The sequence below is a fragment of the Perca flavescens genome, chromosome 1 (assembly GCF_004354835.1).
Source record: "Perca flavescens isolate YP-PL-M2 chromosome 1, PFLA_1.0, whole genome shotgun sequence".
NCBI lineage: Eukaryota > Metazoa > Chordata > Actinopteri > Perciformes > Percidae > Perca > Perca flavescens.
In genome coordinates, this window is record NC_041331.1 from 42,579,072 (window position 1) to 42,597,837 (window position 18,766).

The following is an 18,766-nucleotide window of genomic DNA, read 5'->3' on the forward strand; positions in this document are numbered from 1 at the left end:
GAAAACATGTCTTATATTTTAGATTCTTCAAAGTAGCCACCCTTTGCTTTTTTTGATAACTCTGCAAACCCTTGGTGTTCTCTCAATGAGCTTCATGAGGTAGTCACCTGAAATGGTTTCACCTTCACAGGTGTGCCTTGTCAGGGTTAATTAGTGGAATTATTTCCCTTATTAATAAAAAAGCAAAGGGTGGCTACTTTGAAGAATCTAAAATATAAGACATGTTTTCAGTTATTTCACACTTTTTTGTGAAGTACATAATTCCATATGTGTTCATTCATAGTTTTGATGCCTTCAGTGAGAATCTACAATGTAAATAGTCATGAAAATAAATAAAAAAACGCATTGAATGAGAAGGTTTGTCCAAACTTTTGGCCTGTACTGTAGTCAGCTATAAAAAGCCTGTAAGTCAGAAGGGAAGAACAAAGAGTTGTTGTTTTGGAGATGATACACCGTCTCGTCCCATTGGTGTGAACTGGCAGCTTTCAGAACGCTGCAGACCGGCTCGTTGCAAGAAGTTACAAGTTTACACTCGTCTGGTCACCAATCTTTGGTCTGAACTCTGCTTTACATTCAAAACTGCAACCGTTACCTATACTGGACACATACTATAGTATGACTTTATCACTTTTTTCTCTCTGGTTTAATTATGAAGACAGAAACCGCTCCTGTGGGTTGTATTAGAGCACATGGTTCTCAAACTTTTTTCAATATTGTACCCCTTTTGAATTGTTTCTTTAAGCCAAGTACCCTCTGACCAGCGCTAATCATTTTCGGTAGAAAAAAAAGGTCTATATAAAGAGGAACAGCACAGCGCTGTCAGAGATAGATTTACTAAACAACAGCCTTGTAACTGAAAAACATTTAAATGCTGATGAGAAAAAGAGACAAAAACTGTAAAAAAAGACAAAAACTTGGAAAAAGATGATAGAAAGAAGTAAGGAAGGAAGTCAAGAATAGTTCAAAATAGTATCAAAAACGTCAAAAACTGTGACATAAGAAGAAAAAAGCGAGAAACTTCTAAAAAGTAGAAGAAAAGTAGAAGGAAGGATAGATTAGGTCCAAAGAAGGCGACACAAATGTCACATTTCTGGTAGAAAAAAAAATTCTACATAAAGAAGAACAGCCTTGTAACTATTAAACATTTTGTTAAATATCTCATGTACCCCCTGCAGTCCTCCAAAGTACCCCTAGGGGTACACATACCCCTGCAGTCCTCTAAAGTACCCCTAGGGGGACATGTACCCCCTGCAGTCCTCCAGAGTACCCCTAGGGGGACATGCACCCCAGTTTGAGAAACACTGTATTAGAGGGTAGGAACCAATGGCCCATAACATTGTATGGTCTGGAGGGCTGGTTGCAGAAAACATGCTATATCGTGACATTGTCGTCGAGCTATAGACGTCCCTTCTCTAATAGGAAGACACCTGCTAGGGTTAGGGGTTTTTAAATAAATTGTTTTTTCATTTTTCAAAATGATCAAAAACGGTGGCCCACAGTGTAGGATTATAGTCCTCTGTTGGCTATATAAACGTGTATCTGTGTTTGTCTTGCTCCAGAAACCTCTCTGATCCAGACCAAATTTTCCTTAAAAAAAAAAGAAGTCATTTTTATAATGTGAACTACGCATATGAAATAATATATAAATTCAATAAACTTTATGGAACTGAAGCATGTTAATAATAAACAGTGATATATTTCAGATATTGTAGACGTTTTGGCGTTTACTAATGTTTCAAAGTGAACAACAAATGAAAACCTCACACAAAGTGCTTCACAACAGTCAAAATGTGAAGCACAAAGACCACACACACACACACACACACACACACACACACACACACACACACACACACACACACCGCAGTAATTAGCTCTCCGAGTGTTAATCCCATCTCGATTCTACATTTCAACATCAAAGACGATGCTCAACAAAGCCACCGTCTGAAATTAGAGCTGATGAGAGAGCAGCAGATATTTTTACACTCAGCCGCGAACACAAACATCTGCTTTGTTTTTCAGGCCCACCGTGAAGGCTATGCAGCTTTTTATCTTTCTATTTCCGACAAGAGCAACCAGAGCGTGATGGAGACAGGAAGAAGACAGGAAGTCTGTGACGGAAGTCAACCTGCTGTTGAGTTGGTTTCAATTAACATCCAATGAAAAAAAGAAAATGCACTGTCTTTCTCATTTTGAAGCATATCGGGTGGAAAATGGTATGAATGACCATTGGAAATCAGGATTTGTAACATCCTTTACATCCATAATTAAGTAATTACTCAGTATATAAATCAGTAATTAAGTAAATTAAAATATGAGATGATTCCTCCTTCTTGGAACAGGAGATCAGAGGTAAGTTAAAATGTTGATGTATTTTATATACTATTTTTTCACAGTCTATAGAGCTCAACAGTGAGCGGCCACTTTTTTTAACGGCTCTGGTGCCGGAAATGATTTTCCACGTTCAATATCTCCCTTGACTTTTCATTAAATGCTGATAGAAATAGTTTCAAAACTGGGACAAAGCCAAACATCCATCCATCCATCCATCTTCTTCCGCTTATCCGGTGTCGGGTCGCGGGGGGAGCAGCTCCAGCAGGGGGACCCCAAACTTCCCTTTCCTGAGCCACATTAACCAGCTCCGACTGGGGGATCCCGAGGCGTTCCCAGGCCAGGTTGGAGATATAATCCCTCCACTTAGTCCTGGGTCTTCCCCGAGGCCTCCTCCCAGCTGGACGTGCCTGGAACACCTCCCTAGGGAGGCACCCAGGGGGCATCCTTACCAGATGCCCGAACCACCACAACTACCAAGCCAAACAGTTACCAGATGAATCGTGACCATAAAACATTTGATTCAGCGCAAAATAAAATGTTGAAATCAGCAAAAAAAAAAAGGCAAATGTGAAAGACTGGGTACCGAAATAAGATTTCTATGGTAACAGCGAGCTCCACTAACTGTGGCGTTTCTTGACAGCTGGGATCATCCCTCTTCTTCCCAGCATTGGCCACTTAGGGCCCTATTTTAATGATCTAATCGCGCAGCGTGAAGCGCCTGGCGCAGGTGTGTTTAGGGCGTGTCCAAATCCACTTTTGCTAGTTTGACGGTGGACAAAAAGGGTCTTTGTGCCGGGCGCCTGGTCCTAAAGGGTTGTCCTTAGTGTCTTCATTAATCAGAGGTGTGTTTTGGGCGTAACATGCAATCAACCAATCAGAGATCATCTCCCATTCCCTTTTAAAAGCCAGGCACGTTTGGACCTTGGAGCATTGCTGTTATGATGGAGGATTAGCTAAGCAGGAAGGAGAGATTTTTCAGGAGAAGAAACTGATCTGCTCGTGCGTGAAGTGAAAGCGCATGAGCAGATATTATATGGCACAAGCACTATGTGACCAAAACTCCACGAGGTGAAGCAGGCGTTAAAATAACAATGAAATGCTGCGTTATTGACTTTAGACCAGGTTTTTGTTGGTCAATGGCGCATTTGGTCATTTCCTGCTGCCTCAAGATAGCAATAAAGGTTGATTTCACAAGGACTTGTGGCTTCTATAAAAGCAGAATCCTTTGTTTCACAATCTGACAGCTCGTGGTCAGTCTACTTTGGATGGTTTAATACATTATGGCTGATAATCTAAATCCTTACGAAGAATAACAAGATGTTGTGGAGGAACCACACTGTTGAGCTCTATGATCAATACCTGACTGTGTTTTTTTGACTTTGAATGTCTTTGTGCTCATCAGTTCTGTGGCTGAACAGATGACTGACGCTCATGATTTAGTGGTGTGGTCCACTTTTAGTTTCTTTAGCAGGATAAAGTGCCTTGCTCGTGGGCCGCTGTGATAGAGCCAAACATCTCGTATCCCCTCTCTCGCTCAGACGTCTTCAGCGGGTTCTTAAAGTGCCCATATAATGAAAAAAATCACTTTTTCTGGGATTTGGGGTGTTATTTTGTTTCTCTGGTGCTTCCACACGCATACAAACTTTGAAAAAAACAACCATCCATGGTGTTCTGAGTGAAGTCCGGTTTCTGAATGTGTCCTGCCTTCAGTCTCCTGGGGAGCTGGTCAAAATCTGCACGGCTTTCTACATGACTAGCTGAATCGAGGGGCCTAGGGGGCTAACCGTTAGCATGCTAGCTCGTTCTCAATGGTAAAGCACTGCTACAACACACACTAGATCACCATTATCTACAAAAGAACTACTTCCATGTCCCTGTTCTGCAGGTATTCCACACTAAGTGTGAATTGCGTCCTCATTTATAAGAAGCTACTTTTTGATTTGATTTGATGTATTAGACAGTAACAGAAATAAATGCATAACAAGATACCATCACAGTCCATCCATCCATCCATCCATCTTCGTCCGCTTATCCGGTGTCGGGTCGCGGGGGGAGCAGCTCCAGCAGGGGACCCCAAACTTCCCTTTCCCGAGCAACATTAACCAGCTCCGACTGGGGATCGAGGCGTTCCCAGGCCAGGTTGGAGATATAATCCCTCCACCTAGTCCTGGGTCTTCCCCGAGGCCTCCTCCCAGCTGGACGTGCCTGGAACACCTCCCTAGGGAGGCGCCCAGGGGGCATCCTTACCAGATGCCCGAACCACCTCAACTGGCTCCTTTCGACGCAAAGGAGCAGCGGCTCTCTCCGAGCTCCTCACGGATGACTGAGCTTCTCACCCTATCTCTAAGGAGACGCCAGCCACCCTCCTGAGGAAACCCATTTCAGCCGCTTGTACCCTGGATCTCGTTCTTTCGGTCATGACCCAGCCTTCATGACCATAGGTGAGGGTAGGAACGAAAACTGACCGGTAGATCGAGAGCTTTGCCTTCTGGCTAAGCTCTCTTTTCGTCACAACGGTGCGATAGATTGAATGCAATACCGCACCCGCTGCACCGATTCTCCGACCAATCTCCCGCTCCATTGTCCCTCACTCGCGAAACAAAACCCAAGGTACTTGAACTCCTTCACTTGGGGTAAGGACTCATTCCCTACCTGGAGAAGGCATTCCATCGGTTTCCTGCTGAGAACCATGGCCTCAGATTTGGAGGTGCTGATCCTCATCCCAACCGCTTCACACTCGGTTGCGAACCGATCCAGTGAGTGCTGAAGGTCGCAGGCCGATGATGCCATCAGGGTCACATCATCTGCAAAGAGCAGCGATGAGATCCCCAGCCCACCAAACTGCAACCCCTCCCCACCCCGACTACGCCTCGATATCCTGTCCATAAATATTACAAACAGGATTGGTGACAAAGCGCAGCCCTGGCGGAGGCCAACCCTCACCTGAAACGAGTCCGACTTACTACCGAGAACCCGGACACAGCTCTCACTTTGGTCATACAGAGATTGGATGGCCCTGAGTAGAGACCCCCTCACCCCATACTCCCGCAGCACCTCCCACAGTATCTCCCGGGGGACCCGGTCATACGCCTTCTCCAAATCCACAAAACACATGTAGACCGGTTGGGCATACTCCCAGGCTCCCTCCAGGATCCTTGCGAGAGTGAAGAGCTGGTCTGTTGTTCCACGACCAGGACGGAATCCGCATTGTTCCTCCTCAACCCAAGGTTCGACTATCGGCCGAACCCTCCTTTCCAGCACCTTGGAGTAGACTTTACCAGGGAGGCTGAGAAGTGTGATACCCCTATAATTGGCACACACCCTCTGGTCCCCCTTTTTAAAAAGGGGAACCACCACCCCAGTCTGCCACTCCTTTGGCACCGTCCCAGACTTCCACGCAATGTTGAAGAGGCGTGTTAACCAGGACAGCCCCTCCACACCCAGAGCCTTGAGCATTTCTGGACGGATCTCATCAATCCCCGGGGCTTTGCCACTGTGTAGTTGTTTGACTACATCAGTGACTTCCGCCTGGGAAATCAACGACAATCCCCCATTATCCTCCAGCTCTGCCTCTAACATAGAGGGCGTATTAGTCGGATTCAGGAGTTCCTCAAAGTGCTCCTTCCACCGCCCTATTACCTCCTCAGTTGAGGTCAACAGTGTCCCATCCTTACTGTACACAGCTTGGATGGTTCCCCCCCCCCTCCTGAGGTGGCGAACAGTTTTCCAGAAGCACTTTGGTGCCGACCGAAAGTCCTTCTCCATGTCTTCTCCAAACTTCTCCCACACCCGCTGCTTTGCCTCTTTCACGGCAGACAGTGACATTGCACATTTAACAGAACTGTCGAGGATAACACAAGAAAGTTACAAACTTATTTCCATTGTGGTCCTCGTTGTAGTCTGATAAAGATGTCCAGGCAAGCTACAGCTGTAGCTGAGCATCTAATCTTACCTAGCTACTGAGCATGTAGTCTTACCTAGCTACTGAGCATGTAGTCCTTACCTAGCTACTGAGTATGTAGTCCTTACCTAGCTACTGAGCATGTAGTCTTACCTAGCTACTGAGCATGTAGTCTTACCTAGCTACTGAGCATGTAGTCTTACCTAGCTACTTAGCATGTAGTCTTACCTAGCTACTGAGCATGTAGTCCTTACCTAGCTACTGAGCATTTAGTCTTACCTAGCTACTGAGCATGTAGTCCTTACCTAGCTACTGAGCATGTGCAACTGACAACAAAGATGATACAGCAGTGAGATGTCTCACTCTGTAGCTAAACAGAGACCTGAACACACAGGGTGAAAAGAAAAGCTGCAGCAATGTGCAGTACAACAAAAATATGGTGTTTTTTGATAATTAAACCATGTAAACCTATTCTGGAACAACCTCTAAATACAATTATGAACCTGAAAATGAGCATAATATGGGCACTTTAAATGTCCTCATCCAGCTTCCACAGGATCTCAGAGTGGATGTAATGAAGACAGACATATGGCAGCGCACATGAAGAGCCAACACTCATTCATCCTGTCAGCAGATGAAGCAACAGCTTGTTCAACAGCAGTTTGCTTAGTCACCTCTCCAGCAGGTGGGCACAGTTATCTCCAGATTGTGAGTCTCTTTATGATTACATACTTTTACTCTGAGGTTGACATCACGCTCAGCAACAAACTCAACATATTTAGACTTCTAGAAAATGCTTTTCCAGAGTTCAGATAGCTTTACTTCTTCATACTCAGACTAGTCAGAATCTGAGTATGATGCTGCTCCATTGGGCTGTGATTATGGGGCGTGTTTCAACCGAACCAGGAAAGAAAATGCCTCTGCACTCAATGGGATATACCTACAACCAATTAGAGCAACAGATAGACCTAAAACCAATCAGAGCAATTGGATAGCCCTACAACCAATCATAGCAACATAACTCAACTCAACTGTCAACAAAACTCAACACCACTGAGATGAGACAGTGTATCGTAGTAGCAACCTCTTAGCACTTCCGTCCTAACTTCCGACTTTTTTTGTAGCTGAATATAACATTTGTTTTGTGTAAATATGAATGTGGATAACGTTAGTGATTGTAAGATGCTCGCTACAGTTGCATTTCTAGTGATGAATCGGTGAAAACACATTTTATTTCTTTGATTCTCTGCTTTGTTCTAACACCGTTGGGCGCTCTCTCTCTTCAGTCTCTCTCTATCTCGCACGACCATGTGACGTTACCGTGCTTTCGGGCGGACTTGAACAGCTGAGTCGCAGCGACACCATCAGCTGGTTTGAGTCGAGCTGAGACGGGCCGGTTATCACCTCAAATGTTGTGGGAGGGGCTAAATTTGGCTGGCATCCAGGCTAAGCTTTACTGTCCCTCGAGGGGAATTTAATCTGCAGTACAAAAAACAACAAAACAACCAACAGATTAAGCTAAACATGAACAGTGTCAAATTTAAATCCTGGAGAGTGTCTGAAAAACAAGGAGAGATTTCTAATAGTGTCGTTAAGAAGGATTACGTAAGTGACACCAATAAAAACTGTGCACTCAAGAGTTGTGCAAGTTAATACCTTGAATAGTTTTTTGCTCTAGGGAGCCTATGTCTCCGCCCAGAGGGAAGAGGAATGAGGTAGGGGCTTTACCTCGTTTTGTACGTACTTTCAGCCTATAAGTTTGATATGAACCAAAATTACAAGTGATGAACTTCTCCCAGTCCGGATCAAACCGCTGATATTTGGTCCGACCAAAAGAGGTAGTCTCTTTTCAGATCAAACTGAACCATGGTCCGGTTAGTTTCTAGTCTGAAAGCCTTTTTTGGATGGTTCAGACTTTCGGAAGCTCTGGCAGGCTGTCATTGTGTTGTAAGACTGGGGAAGCTCCTTCAATGGTGCCCTGCCACACGTATTTCATTACGTTGTGGTAATGTCTGAAGTTCTACCATGGACTCTGTAACAAAAAATGCCTTGGTTACCTTGTTTCAAGCCATTCTAGTGGGGTGTAGAAAGCCTACAGGAAGACTCAGCTCGATTTCTGCCAGTTCTCATTAATATTCAACAAGCTAAGCTGTTTGAATCTGATTGGCTAACAGCTAGCCAATGAGAGCCTGGCTGTCAGCATCCTTTACCCAGCGCAACTGGGCGAGCTCATGAATAGTAATGAGCTCAGGCAGTATGATGTCAGACTGACCAGTTGTTGTGATTGGTCTGATTTCTCCTCTTATTTCTGTTCAGTGGCTAGAGCTGACAGAGGAGGTAGCAGTTCATTTTCACATTCACCACATAACACAAACACATATGGACCTGACAGATTTCAAAAAAATACAAGGAAAAACGGTGGAACGTGTAGAGTTTAAAACTACAACACAAAGAAAGCGGTAGGTAATGGACATCCGGCCGAATTTCTGGCGGCACCGGAGCAATCCGGTTTGTGGAACATCATGCATAGTTCTTTAGTGCACTTGCATAACTGCCATATAAAACCAAAACTAACCTGATCAAATATATACAACGTAACATAAAGCATTGAAGCTTGGTTTGGACTTCAAAGTGCCCTAAGATGTTGGCTGTGGTTTGTCTGTCATACCATGAAGACAGAAAACATTTCTGTACCTGGACCATCTCGTAGAAAACAGACGTGTTTCAGCTCAGAGAACGTCTCGTGTACCTCAGCTTCTCCGTCCTCTACAGAGTGCTGACACAAACTCTGTGTGGCGATTGAAACCATATTATGCATATTAGTAATTATATTCAGAGCTCCATATGAACACTTGAACCTTGCAGAGTTTTCCCCATGGACCCTGCAGACGCTCGCTGTGTAGATACCACCGTATAATGTGTAATTAGCTGCCGCGCTACGTGAAGGCTAATGAGCTGCAAGAATTTCATGAGAGCCACCGCCAGTTAGTGTGTTTACTTCAAAAATGCTAAGGCTCAGGCAAAACAAATCCCTGATGGCTAAATTATCTGAAACACAGAGTTAAAAAACAATCAAATTTCTAAAAAAGAAACGGATCAAACAGGAGCGAAGAGGAGCGCTGTTCAGCCAAAGGGCCTTTTGAAATATGTCAAGGTTTGGTTGGGAAAGCTGCAATCACTTCCAGGCTTAGGCTTTCTCCTTCTGCTCTTTGTGTGTTGCTCTCGACAGAAAAAACAACACAAACTTCAAGCTAGCAAGCTACTAGGGATGCACAAAATTGACAAAATGTGATATTGCGATATCGATTATGAATATTGCAATATCAATATTAATTTCGATATTTTTAAACAAGTTACGGGAAAACGCATCAAAATAGATTCATAACAAATTAAACAAGTTTTCTTACAACACAACATTTCAACTGACAGTCATATTGGACCGGTCCAACATGAATAAATAAATAAAGACCATGTCTCCAGAACAGGACATGTTCTACTGGTTGGACAGTATAAAATATATAAATAAGGACACTGTCTGTCTACAGAACAGGACATGTTCTACTGGTTGGACGGTTATAAAATATATAAATAAGGACCATGTCTCCAGAACAGGACATGTTCTACTGGTTGGACAGTTATAAAACATATAAATAAGGACCATGTCTACAGAACAGGACATGTTCTACTGGTTGGACAGTGTAAAATATATAAATAAGGACCATGTCTACAGAACAGGACACGTTCTACTGGTTGGACAGTTATAAAATATATAAATAAGGACCATGTCTACAGAACAGGACATGTTCTACTGGTTGGACAGTTATAAAACATATAAATAAGGACCATGTCTACAGAACAGGACATGTTCTACTGGTTGGACGGTTATAAAATATATAAATAAGGACCATGTCTCCAGAACAGGACATGTTCTACTGGTTGGACAGTTATAAAACATATAAATAAGGACCATGTCTACAGAACAGGACATGTTCTACCGGTTGGACAGTTATAAAACATATAAATAAGGACCATGTCTACAGAACAGGACATGTTCTACTGGTTGGACAGTGTAAAATATATAAATAAGGACCATGTCTACAGAACAGGACACGTTCTACTGGTTGGACAGTTATAAAATATATAAATAAGGACCATGTCTACAGAACAGGACATGTTCTACTGGTTGGACAGTTATAAAACATATAAATAAGGACCATGTCTACAGAACAGGACATGTTCTACTGGTTGGACGGTTATAAAATATATAAATAAGGACCATGTCTCCAGAACAGGACATGTTCTACTGGTTGGACAGTGTAAAATATATAAATAAGGACCATGTCTCCAGAACAGGACATGTTCTACTGGTTGGACAGTTATAAAACATATAAATAAGGACCATGTCTACAGAACAGGACATGTTCTACTGGTTGGACAGTGTAAAATATATAAATAAGGACCATGTCTACAGAACAGGACATGTTCTACTGGTTGGACAGTGTAAAATATATAAATAAGGACCATGTCTACAGAACAGGACACGTTCTACTGGTTGGACAGTTATAAAACATATAAATAAGGACCATGTCTACAGAACAGGACATGTTCTACTGGTTGGACAGTGTAAAATATATAAAAAGCGAACAGGACACAATTTTTCTTTCTCTTCTCTGATTTGGTCCGTTTTGTTGTCTCTATCTATTTCTTCACTTACACCGTCACTCTGTCGAAATATGCCCACCCGTGGTACGCTCCATAGGGTTTGTCACGTAGTTGCCCCGTGCTCTGACGTGCACTAACATGTGCACGTGGCACGGTAACTGGTCAATGAAACATGATCATTACATCATTTCAAGCTCTAAATCAAACACAACTCAGCAAACCAGCCAACGGATGGGACGCAGCACTCCACAAAATAAACTAAATATTGCATACTTATTGCAACACTTTCGATATATTGCGACAACGATATTGAGGCAATATATTTTGCACCCCTACAAGCTAAACGCTGAAAATGTCAAGTTTTGAAGAACATTTGGAGGGTGCAACAAGTGAGGCCTGCTCGGTTCTTTCAGGGAATGACTGTCAAGATTTACAAAGAATATGTTTAGGGCATTTCCTCTCTAACTGGTAGGTTTTGGGACCGATTGGTGGAGATTGCTGTGGAGTTGGTGTACACACGGAGATACACTGGTAAGAGCCAATGAGGTTTAACCATGTATCAGCTCATTTAAAGAGCTCACGGTACTGGATTGTTTCAACAGTTAACTTCATTTAATATTGGATGTGGAGTTTTCTTTTTCGGGGTGCAAATGTTCCACCAAAACCAGTTCCTTCCTGAGACTATTTAGCAGAGCCACCGTCACCGCGTCCGGAGCTTGGCACCGCCCCAAGACGACTGTGATTGGTCTGAAAGAAGCGCAAACAACCAAGAGCGTTTTCTCTAACCTTCCGAAACTCCTCAATCTGTCCCTCATTGACGCCTCCCTCTGTCTCCAACTTCTCTCTCCATCAACTTTGTTCACTTTCACGTCAACTCTGCCAAAACCAACTCTGCCTCTGGTCTTGCATCTTTTCAATCTGCTGCCTCTCGCGACCGGACCGCTCTTCAAAATATTCTCAAACTGGACAAACTCATTTCCATTTCCTCCTTCAAAACCATCATATCATCCTTGTTCACGGACACATGCAGTTGCTTCTCTCCATAACTTTTCATTTTCCAGCTAAATATTTGAATGGTTTCTCCCTCTCTTACTCACTCATGTACCTGTGCACTTATCTCGTTATAAGTGTTTGTTTTCTGTGTAGTATTTCAAATTGAATTTCATGTAATTTATGTAATTTCTAAATTGTATGTATTTCTAATGTTTTTTTTTTTTATTATCTTGCCCTCCTTCCCTTTCCCTAAGTGGCTATGCCACTTGTCGGGCTGCCATTGTAAATAAGAAACCTGTTCTTAATGACTTGCCTGTAAAAATGAAGGTGAAATAAATAAAAATTAAAAACCGGAGGCAGAACGAAACCCATGCAGCAAGTGCACAACAAAGTTAAAAAAAATTTGGTGTGATTGCTCATTATTTTGCAGCCACTTCTTCACATTTTAGTGGCTGGGGTAGAAGTGATGTCGTCAGTGATGTCACCTCCTCTGACACTGCCCCCCCTCCCACCCTCCTTGCATGGAAACAGTTTAATAATCTCCTGGCTGTTGTAATCCTGTGACATAACAGGCTGGCTGAATGCCTCCTGAAGCGCTTTCTCTCTGTGGAGCTGTACCAGACTGATTTTTTAACTTGTCAATCAGATGAACAGTATTTGTCTTTTAATACTCTTGAGACTAATAAACTGAGACTTTCTTGACTTTGAAAATTATCTTATAAATTGACGAACATCATATGTGTAATTCATGGCTCAGTTCAAATGGGATCAAAACATAATTTGTCTCTCTCCGTTCACTACCGGACATATTTTTTCGAATTAAGGTCCTGTGGTGTGCCCACTGGAAAGTGAGGGATTCCGCCTCTCTATTCCTATACAGGTCTCCAACAATATATATTTTGTACAGTTTATATAGCTACAGATATTGGCCCCAAATGCAGAGACGACGGGGCAGTGTTAAGTTTAAAGATTTAATACATAAAAAGTTGTTACAACAAAAAGAGTCCTGAAGTAAACAGGCAAAAATAGTTCAAAAAAAATGTTGGAGGAAGTAATACAAGACATGACGTGGGAGAAAACAGACTACAAAATAAAACAGGAAACTGAAGCATAGAACATACACAATCATGACACTAGGAGGAGTTTGTTAAGGTACGACTAAAAACGCACACATTTTGTACAGTTAATTGAAGATGGCGGACTTCCTGTTGAGTTTAGGGAGTGGGTCCAAGAGGCTTTTATTGTACATCTCAACATGACACATATGTGTACCACTTTTCATTAGTCTACAAGAAAGTTAAAGGAGGGGACTTCAAACTTTGAAAACTGTTAGGGGGTGCTAGAGAGCCACTTTTGCACACCTATTCACAAAACCCTTAAAATACGTAATTCACCAGGTCTGATGTGATTGCCAATTTTGGTGACTTTTTGAGTATGTTAAGGACGCCAAAAAGGTGATTCATTTGGAAGAATAAAAATAAAACTAGAACTACAAGCCTCCACAGCGGGAGTTGACCCCAAGGACCCGAGTGGCCTATATCACGTAATTCAGCTGAAGTCAAGTAACACCCTACCTATTATCCAGTAGCAATGGACTACAGATAGAATGTAGCTTTTAGCTGAATCTGATAACTAATCCTAACCCCTAACCCCTAACCCTAACTAACCCTAGCCCTGGGAACATAGGGCTTTGGGAACATAGGGCTGTGGGAACATAGGGCTGTGGGAACATAGGGCTGTGGGAACATAGGGCTGTGGGAACATAGGGCTGTGGGAACATAGGGCTGTGGGAACATAGGGCTGTGGGAACATAGGGCTGTGGCTCAGTGGTAGAGCCTGCCAATCGGAAGATTGGTGGTTCGATCCCTGGTCCTGCAGTGTCCCATGTCGAAGTGTCCTTGCCCCTGATGCTGTGTGAATGTTTATCTGATGAGCACCTTGTCAGCCACAGCGTGTATGTCGGTGAATGGTGTACTATGTAAAAGCGCTTTGAGTGGTCGTTAAGAAAATATATAAAAAACAGTCCAATCCATTTACATAGGGCTGTGGGAACATAGGGCTGACCCCTCCAGCTTGGACCCCTAATAATTCCTTCAGTTTCAATACGGCCTTCACCTTGGGTCCTAACTACTGTGAAACTAAACATATAAAAACTAACACTAAATATTTCTGAAAAACAGAAACTAAACCAAAACTAGCAAACACACTCACAACTAATTACTTCCTGCTTTTGCTCCCGTCATAGTCTATATCATTGACATATATATAATGGACCAATAGACCCTGTTGCTCTGGACGGAGACCAGTGAAGGATATTAGAAGCACTTTTCCGGTGATCTCTTGCTTTACTGAGCAGCCTCCAACTGAGCTTGAAGACGTAGATGTGACGTGAGCAACGTGTCTGAAAGTGTGAAGTCTTCTGGTAGCTGTGCCGAGAGAAATCTCAATCATTCCCAATCTTACAGAGACGGAGAGTGTAGGTATATGTAAGGAGATAACATAGACACAGGCTAATTACTGATCACTAACATGCTAGTTAACATTAGTAATTACTGATCACTAACATGCTAGTTAACATTAGTAATTAAACCTAAACAGCTAATGGAAGTCCAAACTGCCTGAGAGCTTCTCCTGTACTATACAGTAATTCCTCTACTGTGTGACAGTAAGTCTCGTGGTTATGACCCAATCGTTAGCCTATTTTTATAAAAGCGTCTGCTACGGAGCCATAACGTGAGCTACAAGGTAATGGAGCCTTTTATACATTGTTGTGTTTCTTTAGAAATAAACAACGGACAAATAGTCTTTAAACGCTTCAGATGTGAAGTTATTAACTGTCAAGTGACGTAAAAAAAAAATGGCGGTCAGTGGAATGCTAACAAGAGGTGATACCTTTGTAGCAACAAAATGGCACCATTGGAGATTCGAGTTCTGAAGCGAAGCTTACCCCCTTGGTCTATATCCGCGACGTTCCATTTCCGGGGATTGCTCCAGTGCCGCAGGAAATTCCTCTGTCTCTGTGTTGGCGTTCTAACCTCCGGTGGATTTCTGAGGACTATGGTTAACTGCTCCTCAGATCTCTGCAGGGTAAATCCAGACAGCTAGCTAGACTATCTGTCCAATCGGAGTTTTCTCTCGCACGTCTCTTTTGCAACGGCCCGTGACGATTGTGATTAGTTTCGAGCAATGCCAATAAACCAGAGCACGTTTCTCTCCCATCCCAGAATGCTATGTGGACTAGCCAGACCTTCCTCTCCGCTCCACAGCGTGTGGATGTTCTGGCAAAGCAAGACGACTCCCATCATTATTACTACGGCCATTAGAGGGCGCCCTCACTATAAACATTAAGATGAGTCTTAATTTCTGCTTGAGCCAGTGGTGTAGTCCAGTGTATTGTAGTGGGTATACTGTACTGTATATTTATATATTGGCCAGAATCTGCCTTTGGGGGGTGGGGGCAAATCATAGTGGGGGGTCTGGGTGTCCTTCCCCAGGGAAGTTTTGATCATCAACGACTTCATTTCCTGTATTCGGATACACTTTTATGCACCAATTCACGGTGGAAATCCCTTTAAACCACAGATGACAATTCGAAATATATCTAAAATGTAATCCAAAGTATGTTGTTGCGTGTCATTGGGCATTTTTAAGACGGTATATGGAAATCCTGGAGCTTTCTTAGTATGTATACCTGCGTATCACGTAGACTCCACCACTAGCTTGAACACACAACTTATGGGAGCTTTTTTTCGGGGGAGGACAGTCTGTATTGATGCCTGTGTAAAATGTTGAGATATAAGGTTACAATATATGGTTACAAAATGTATCTTATAACTGATCATTGATCTTCTTTGGATTCCATTTATACTAACTATATTTAAGCTACATTTTCTATGTAATGTAGGGAGGGTACAGGCATTTATCACAGCTGTGTGTGTGTGTGTGTGTGTGTGTGTGTGTGTGTGTGTTTTAAATATACATCCTTTGATGACCGGACTAAAACCTCGTCAGGTTTCATCCTGAAAATCGACTTTTATTGACTCAAGTTGTCACATTTCATTCATCCGTGTTTCCCAACCTCCTCCTCTCCTCACCTCACCTCCTCTCCTCACAACATTCCTTTACAGTGCAATTCACTTGGCCGTCCGTTCCCAAAATAGTATTCACACGACGAGTGAAGGTGTCATGTTTCCAGACTCAGACACAGTCAACAGAGGAACGCATGTACACTGAAACCAGTTCTTTCACCAAACACAGCTGCACACACTGACAGTGCTGTTGCTGATATCGGTTTCAAGAACACATGTATACAGAGACGCTTTGAGGAGGAAAAACACAGACAGAGTGGAGCATCCTCTCGGACGGAGAAACTTAGAGCAGGACTTAGAGCTGCAAAGAAATTGACTGATTCCAGCGTGTTAAATGGGAATCATTTCTAGTTCCTTCACTCCTCTGTGACAGGAAACCCAATATCTTTGAGTTGTGGACAAAAACAAGACATTTGAGGACGTCATCTTGGGGCTTTTTGGGAAACACTACTGGACACTTTTCACCATTTTCTGACATTTTAGAGACCAAAACAACTAATCTATTCATTGAGAATACGGTCTACAGATTAATCGACAATGAAAACAATCATTAGTTGCCCTATCTTGGACAGAACTCGTGTGCAGCACAGAAAGAAAAACTCAAGAACACTGTAAACTGAAAAATAAAATCATGCTTTAGGATGGATCAAGCGCACACACATTGAAATACAGAGAGAGACCAACACACACACACACACACACACACACACACACACACACACACACACACACACACACACACACACACACACACAGAGTTATTTTAAATCTTACCTTTCATGGCAGAAATCACAAAATACATATTTATAATCCAGACTCATGCAGAGAGCAGTAACAGTGTGTGTGTGTGTTCAGCTGCAGCTCTCTCTCAGCTCTGTCATCCTCGGCTGCACCACATGAGGATCCATGTGACCGTGACATCAGTCTGCCCTCCCCCACCCCCGCCCCCCCTCTCCTAATCCCCCCTCCCATTCCCCTCCCCCGGCCCCTCTGACTGACTTGGCTGTCAGCCAGTGAGGCAGCTCCAAAAGTTTTAGTTCCAAAAGGATTACTTTCCCCCATTTTCTATTTTATTAAAGCCCCAGTGTGTAACGTGTTTAGTTGTTCGTTATCTAAATCTGTGTTGCCCGTTCACCAACTTGTCCTTTTTCATGAATATTTACCTCCACCATCAATTCCAAGTATTCTTTTTGGCTTGAAATTTTACATGTGCACTTGCATGAACTGGGGTAGACGCTCCATAATGATGCTCCATCTAGAAATATGTTAGCCGGTAAGGGACATACAGGACATACTGCTCCACCTTTATGTGTGTGTGTGTGTGTGTGTGTGTCTGTGTGTGTGTGTGTGTGTGTGTGTGTGTGTGTGTGTGTGTGTGTGTGTGTGTGTGTGTGTGTGTGTGTATGTATAAAGGACATACAGGACATACTGCTCCACCTTTATGTGTGTGTGTGTGTGTGTGTCTGTGTGTATAAGGGACATACAGGACATACTGCTCCACCTTTGTGTGTGTGTGTGTGTGTGTGTGTGTGTGTGTGTGTGTGTGTGTGTATAAGGGACATACAGGACATACTGCTCCACCTTTATGTGTGTGTGTGTGTGTGTGTGTGTGTGTGTGTGTTTCTGTGTGTATAAGGGACATACAGGACATACTGCTCCACCTTTATGTGTGTGTGTGTGTGTGTGTGTGTGTGTGTGTGTGTGTGTGTGTGTGTGTATAAGGGACATACAGGATATACTGCTCCACCTTTATGTGTGTGTGTGTGTGTGTGTGTGTGTCTGTGTGTATAAGGGACATACAGGACATACTGCTCCACCTTTATATGTGTGTGTGTGTGTGTGTGTGTCTGTGTGTATAAGGGACATACAGGACATACTGCTCCACCTTTCATGTTTTCGACTCACAGCTGCTGCTAATGCTGCTAACGGGTATCGTCGCTTCCCGTATTCAAAATCCCAATTTTTTTCTCCTTCGCCCAGAAAAATAAAACAGAGATTGAAAAGAGCAAGAGACCGGAAAAAGAGTGAACACTGGAGCTGCTTTTGGAGGCACACACCAAATCCCAACTAGTTAATTGTCCTCTGGACCGCTGCAGTCTCCTTTTCTTTCTCTCTCCTTTCCCTCCTTTCACGCCAGGCCACCTCCGACATGAACTCATGGATGTATTAAGAGAACGTATGAATTCCAACAATGACGGCTGACAGACAGCCTTCTGTACACCTTTGCTTTTTGAAGCGTAAAGGCTACCGTAGCTGCAATACTGCGTGGCGAGAGAGAGCGTTGATTGCGATATATGATCTCAACGCTAGATGGGAGAAAATCTTACACAATGTAGCTTTAAGATTTAAAAACTGATGCTTTGTAAGGAATTGTCTTACATGTGGGTTTACATCACTCTCTTTGGCTGCTTCCCAAGTGTCTTATTTGATATCTCCTCGCTTGAACCGGAAGTGGTTCTGTCCATCCTTCTTGAAAGCCGTCTCAAAGCTCTTATCCCTGCACCGAGGAGCTAGGATGGAGGATGGAGGAGGGATCTCTGAGGAGCTAGGATGGAGGATGCAGAAAGCTGCTGTCGACTCCGCCCACACAGCTGATGAATTTACATGACCCTTCAGAGGAAAGGATCATCAATCTAAAACACATTTCCTCGTTTCCTCTCCCCTCGCATGCTTCCTCGTGGGATGGACTAAGACACGAGGGAGGGAAGCAAGTGAAGGAAACAGCGATGCAATTTAAAGATGCCTTCAAGCGTAATACCTTTAAAGGAATACGCCACCGTTTGTTGAA

At 43.2% G+C, this 18,766-nt stretch overlaps 1 protein-coding gene across 1 annotated transcript in view; it reads right to left on the reverse strand.

Moving 5' to 3' along the window:
* Positions 1 to 16,838, reverse strand: part of LOC114558283 (nuclear receptor ROR-alpha A) — a 39,344-nt gene extending 22,506 nt beyond the window's left edge. Inside the window, exon 1 of the mRNA XM_028582151.1 lies at positions 16,753 to 16,838. Coding sequence (XP_028437952.1) covers positions 16,753 to 16,780 — 28 coding nt within the window. The 5' untranslated portion in view covers positions 16,781 to 16,838. The remainder of the gene's footprint in view (positions 1 to 16,752) is intronic.
* Positions 16,839 to 18,766: the final 1,928 nt, after the last annotated feature.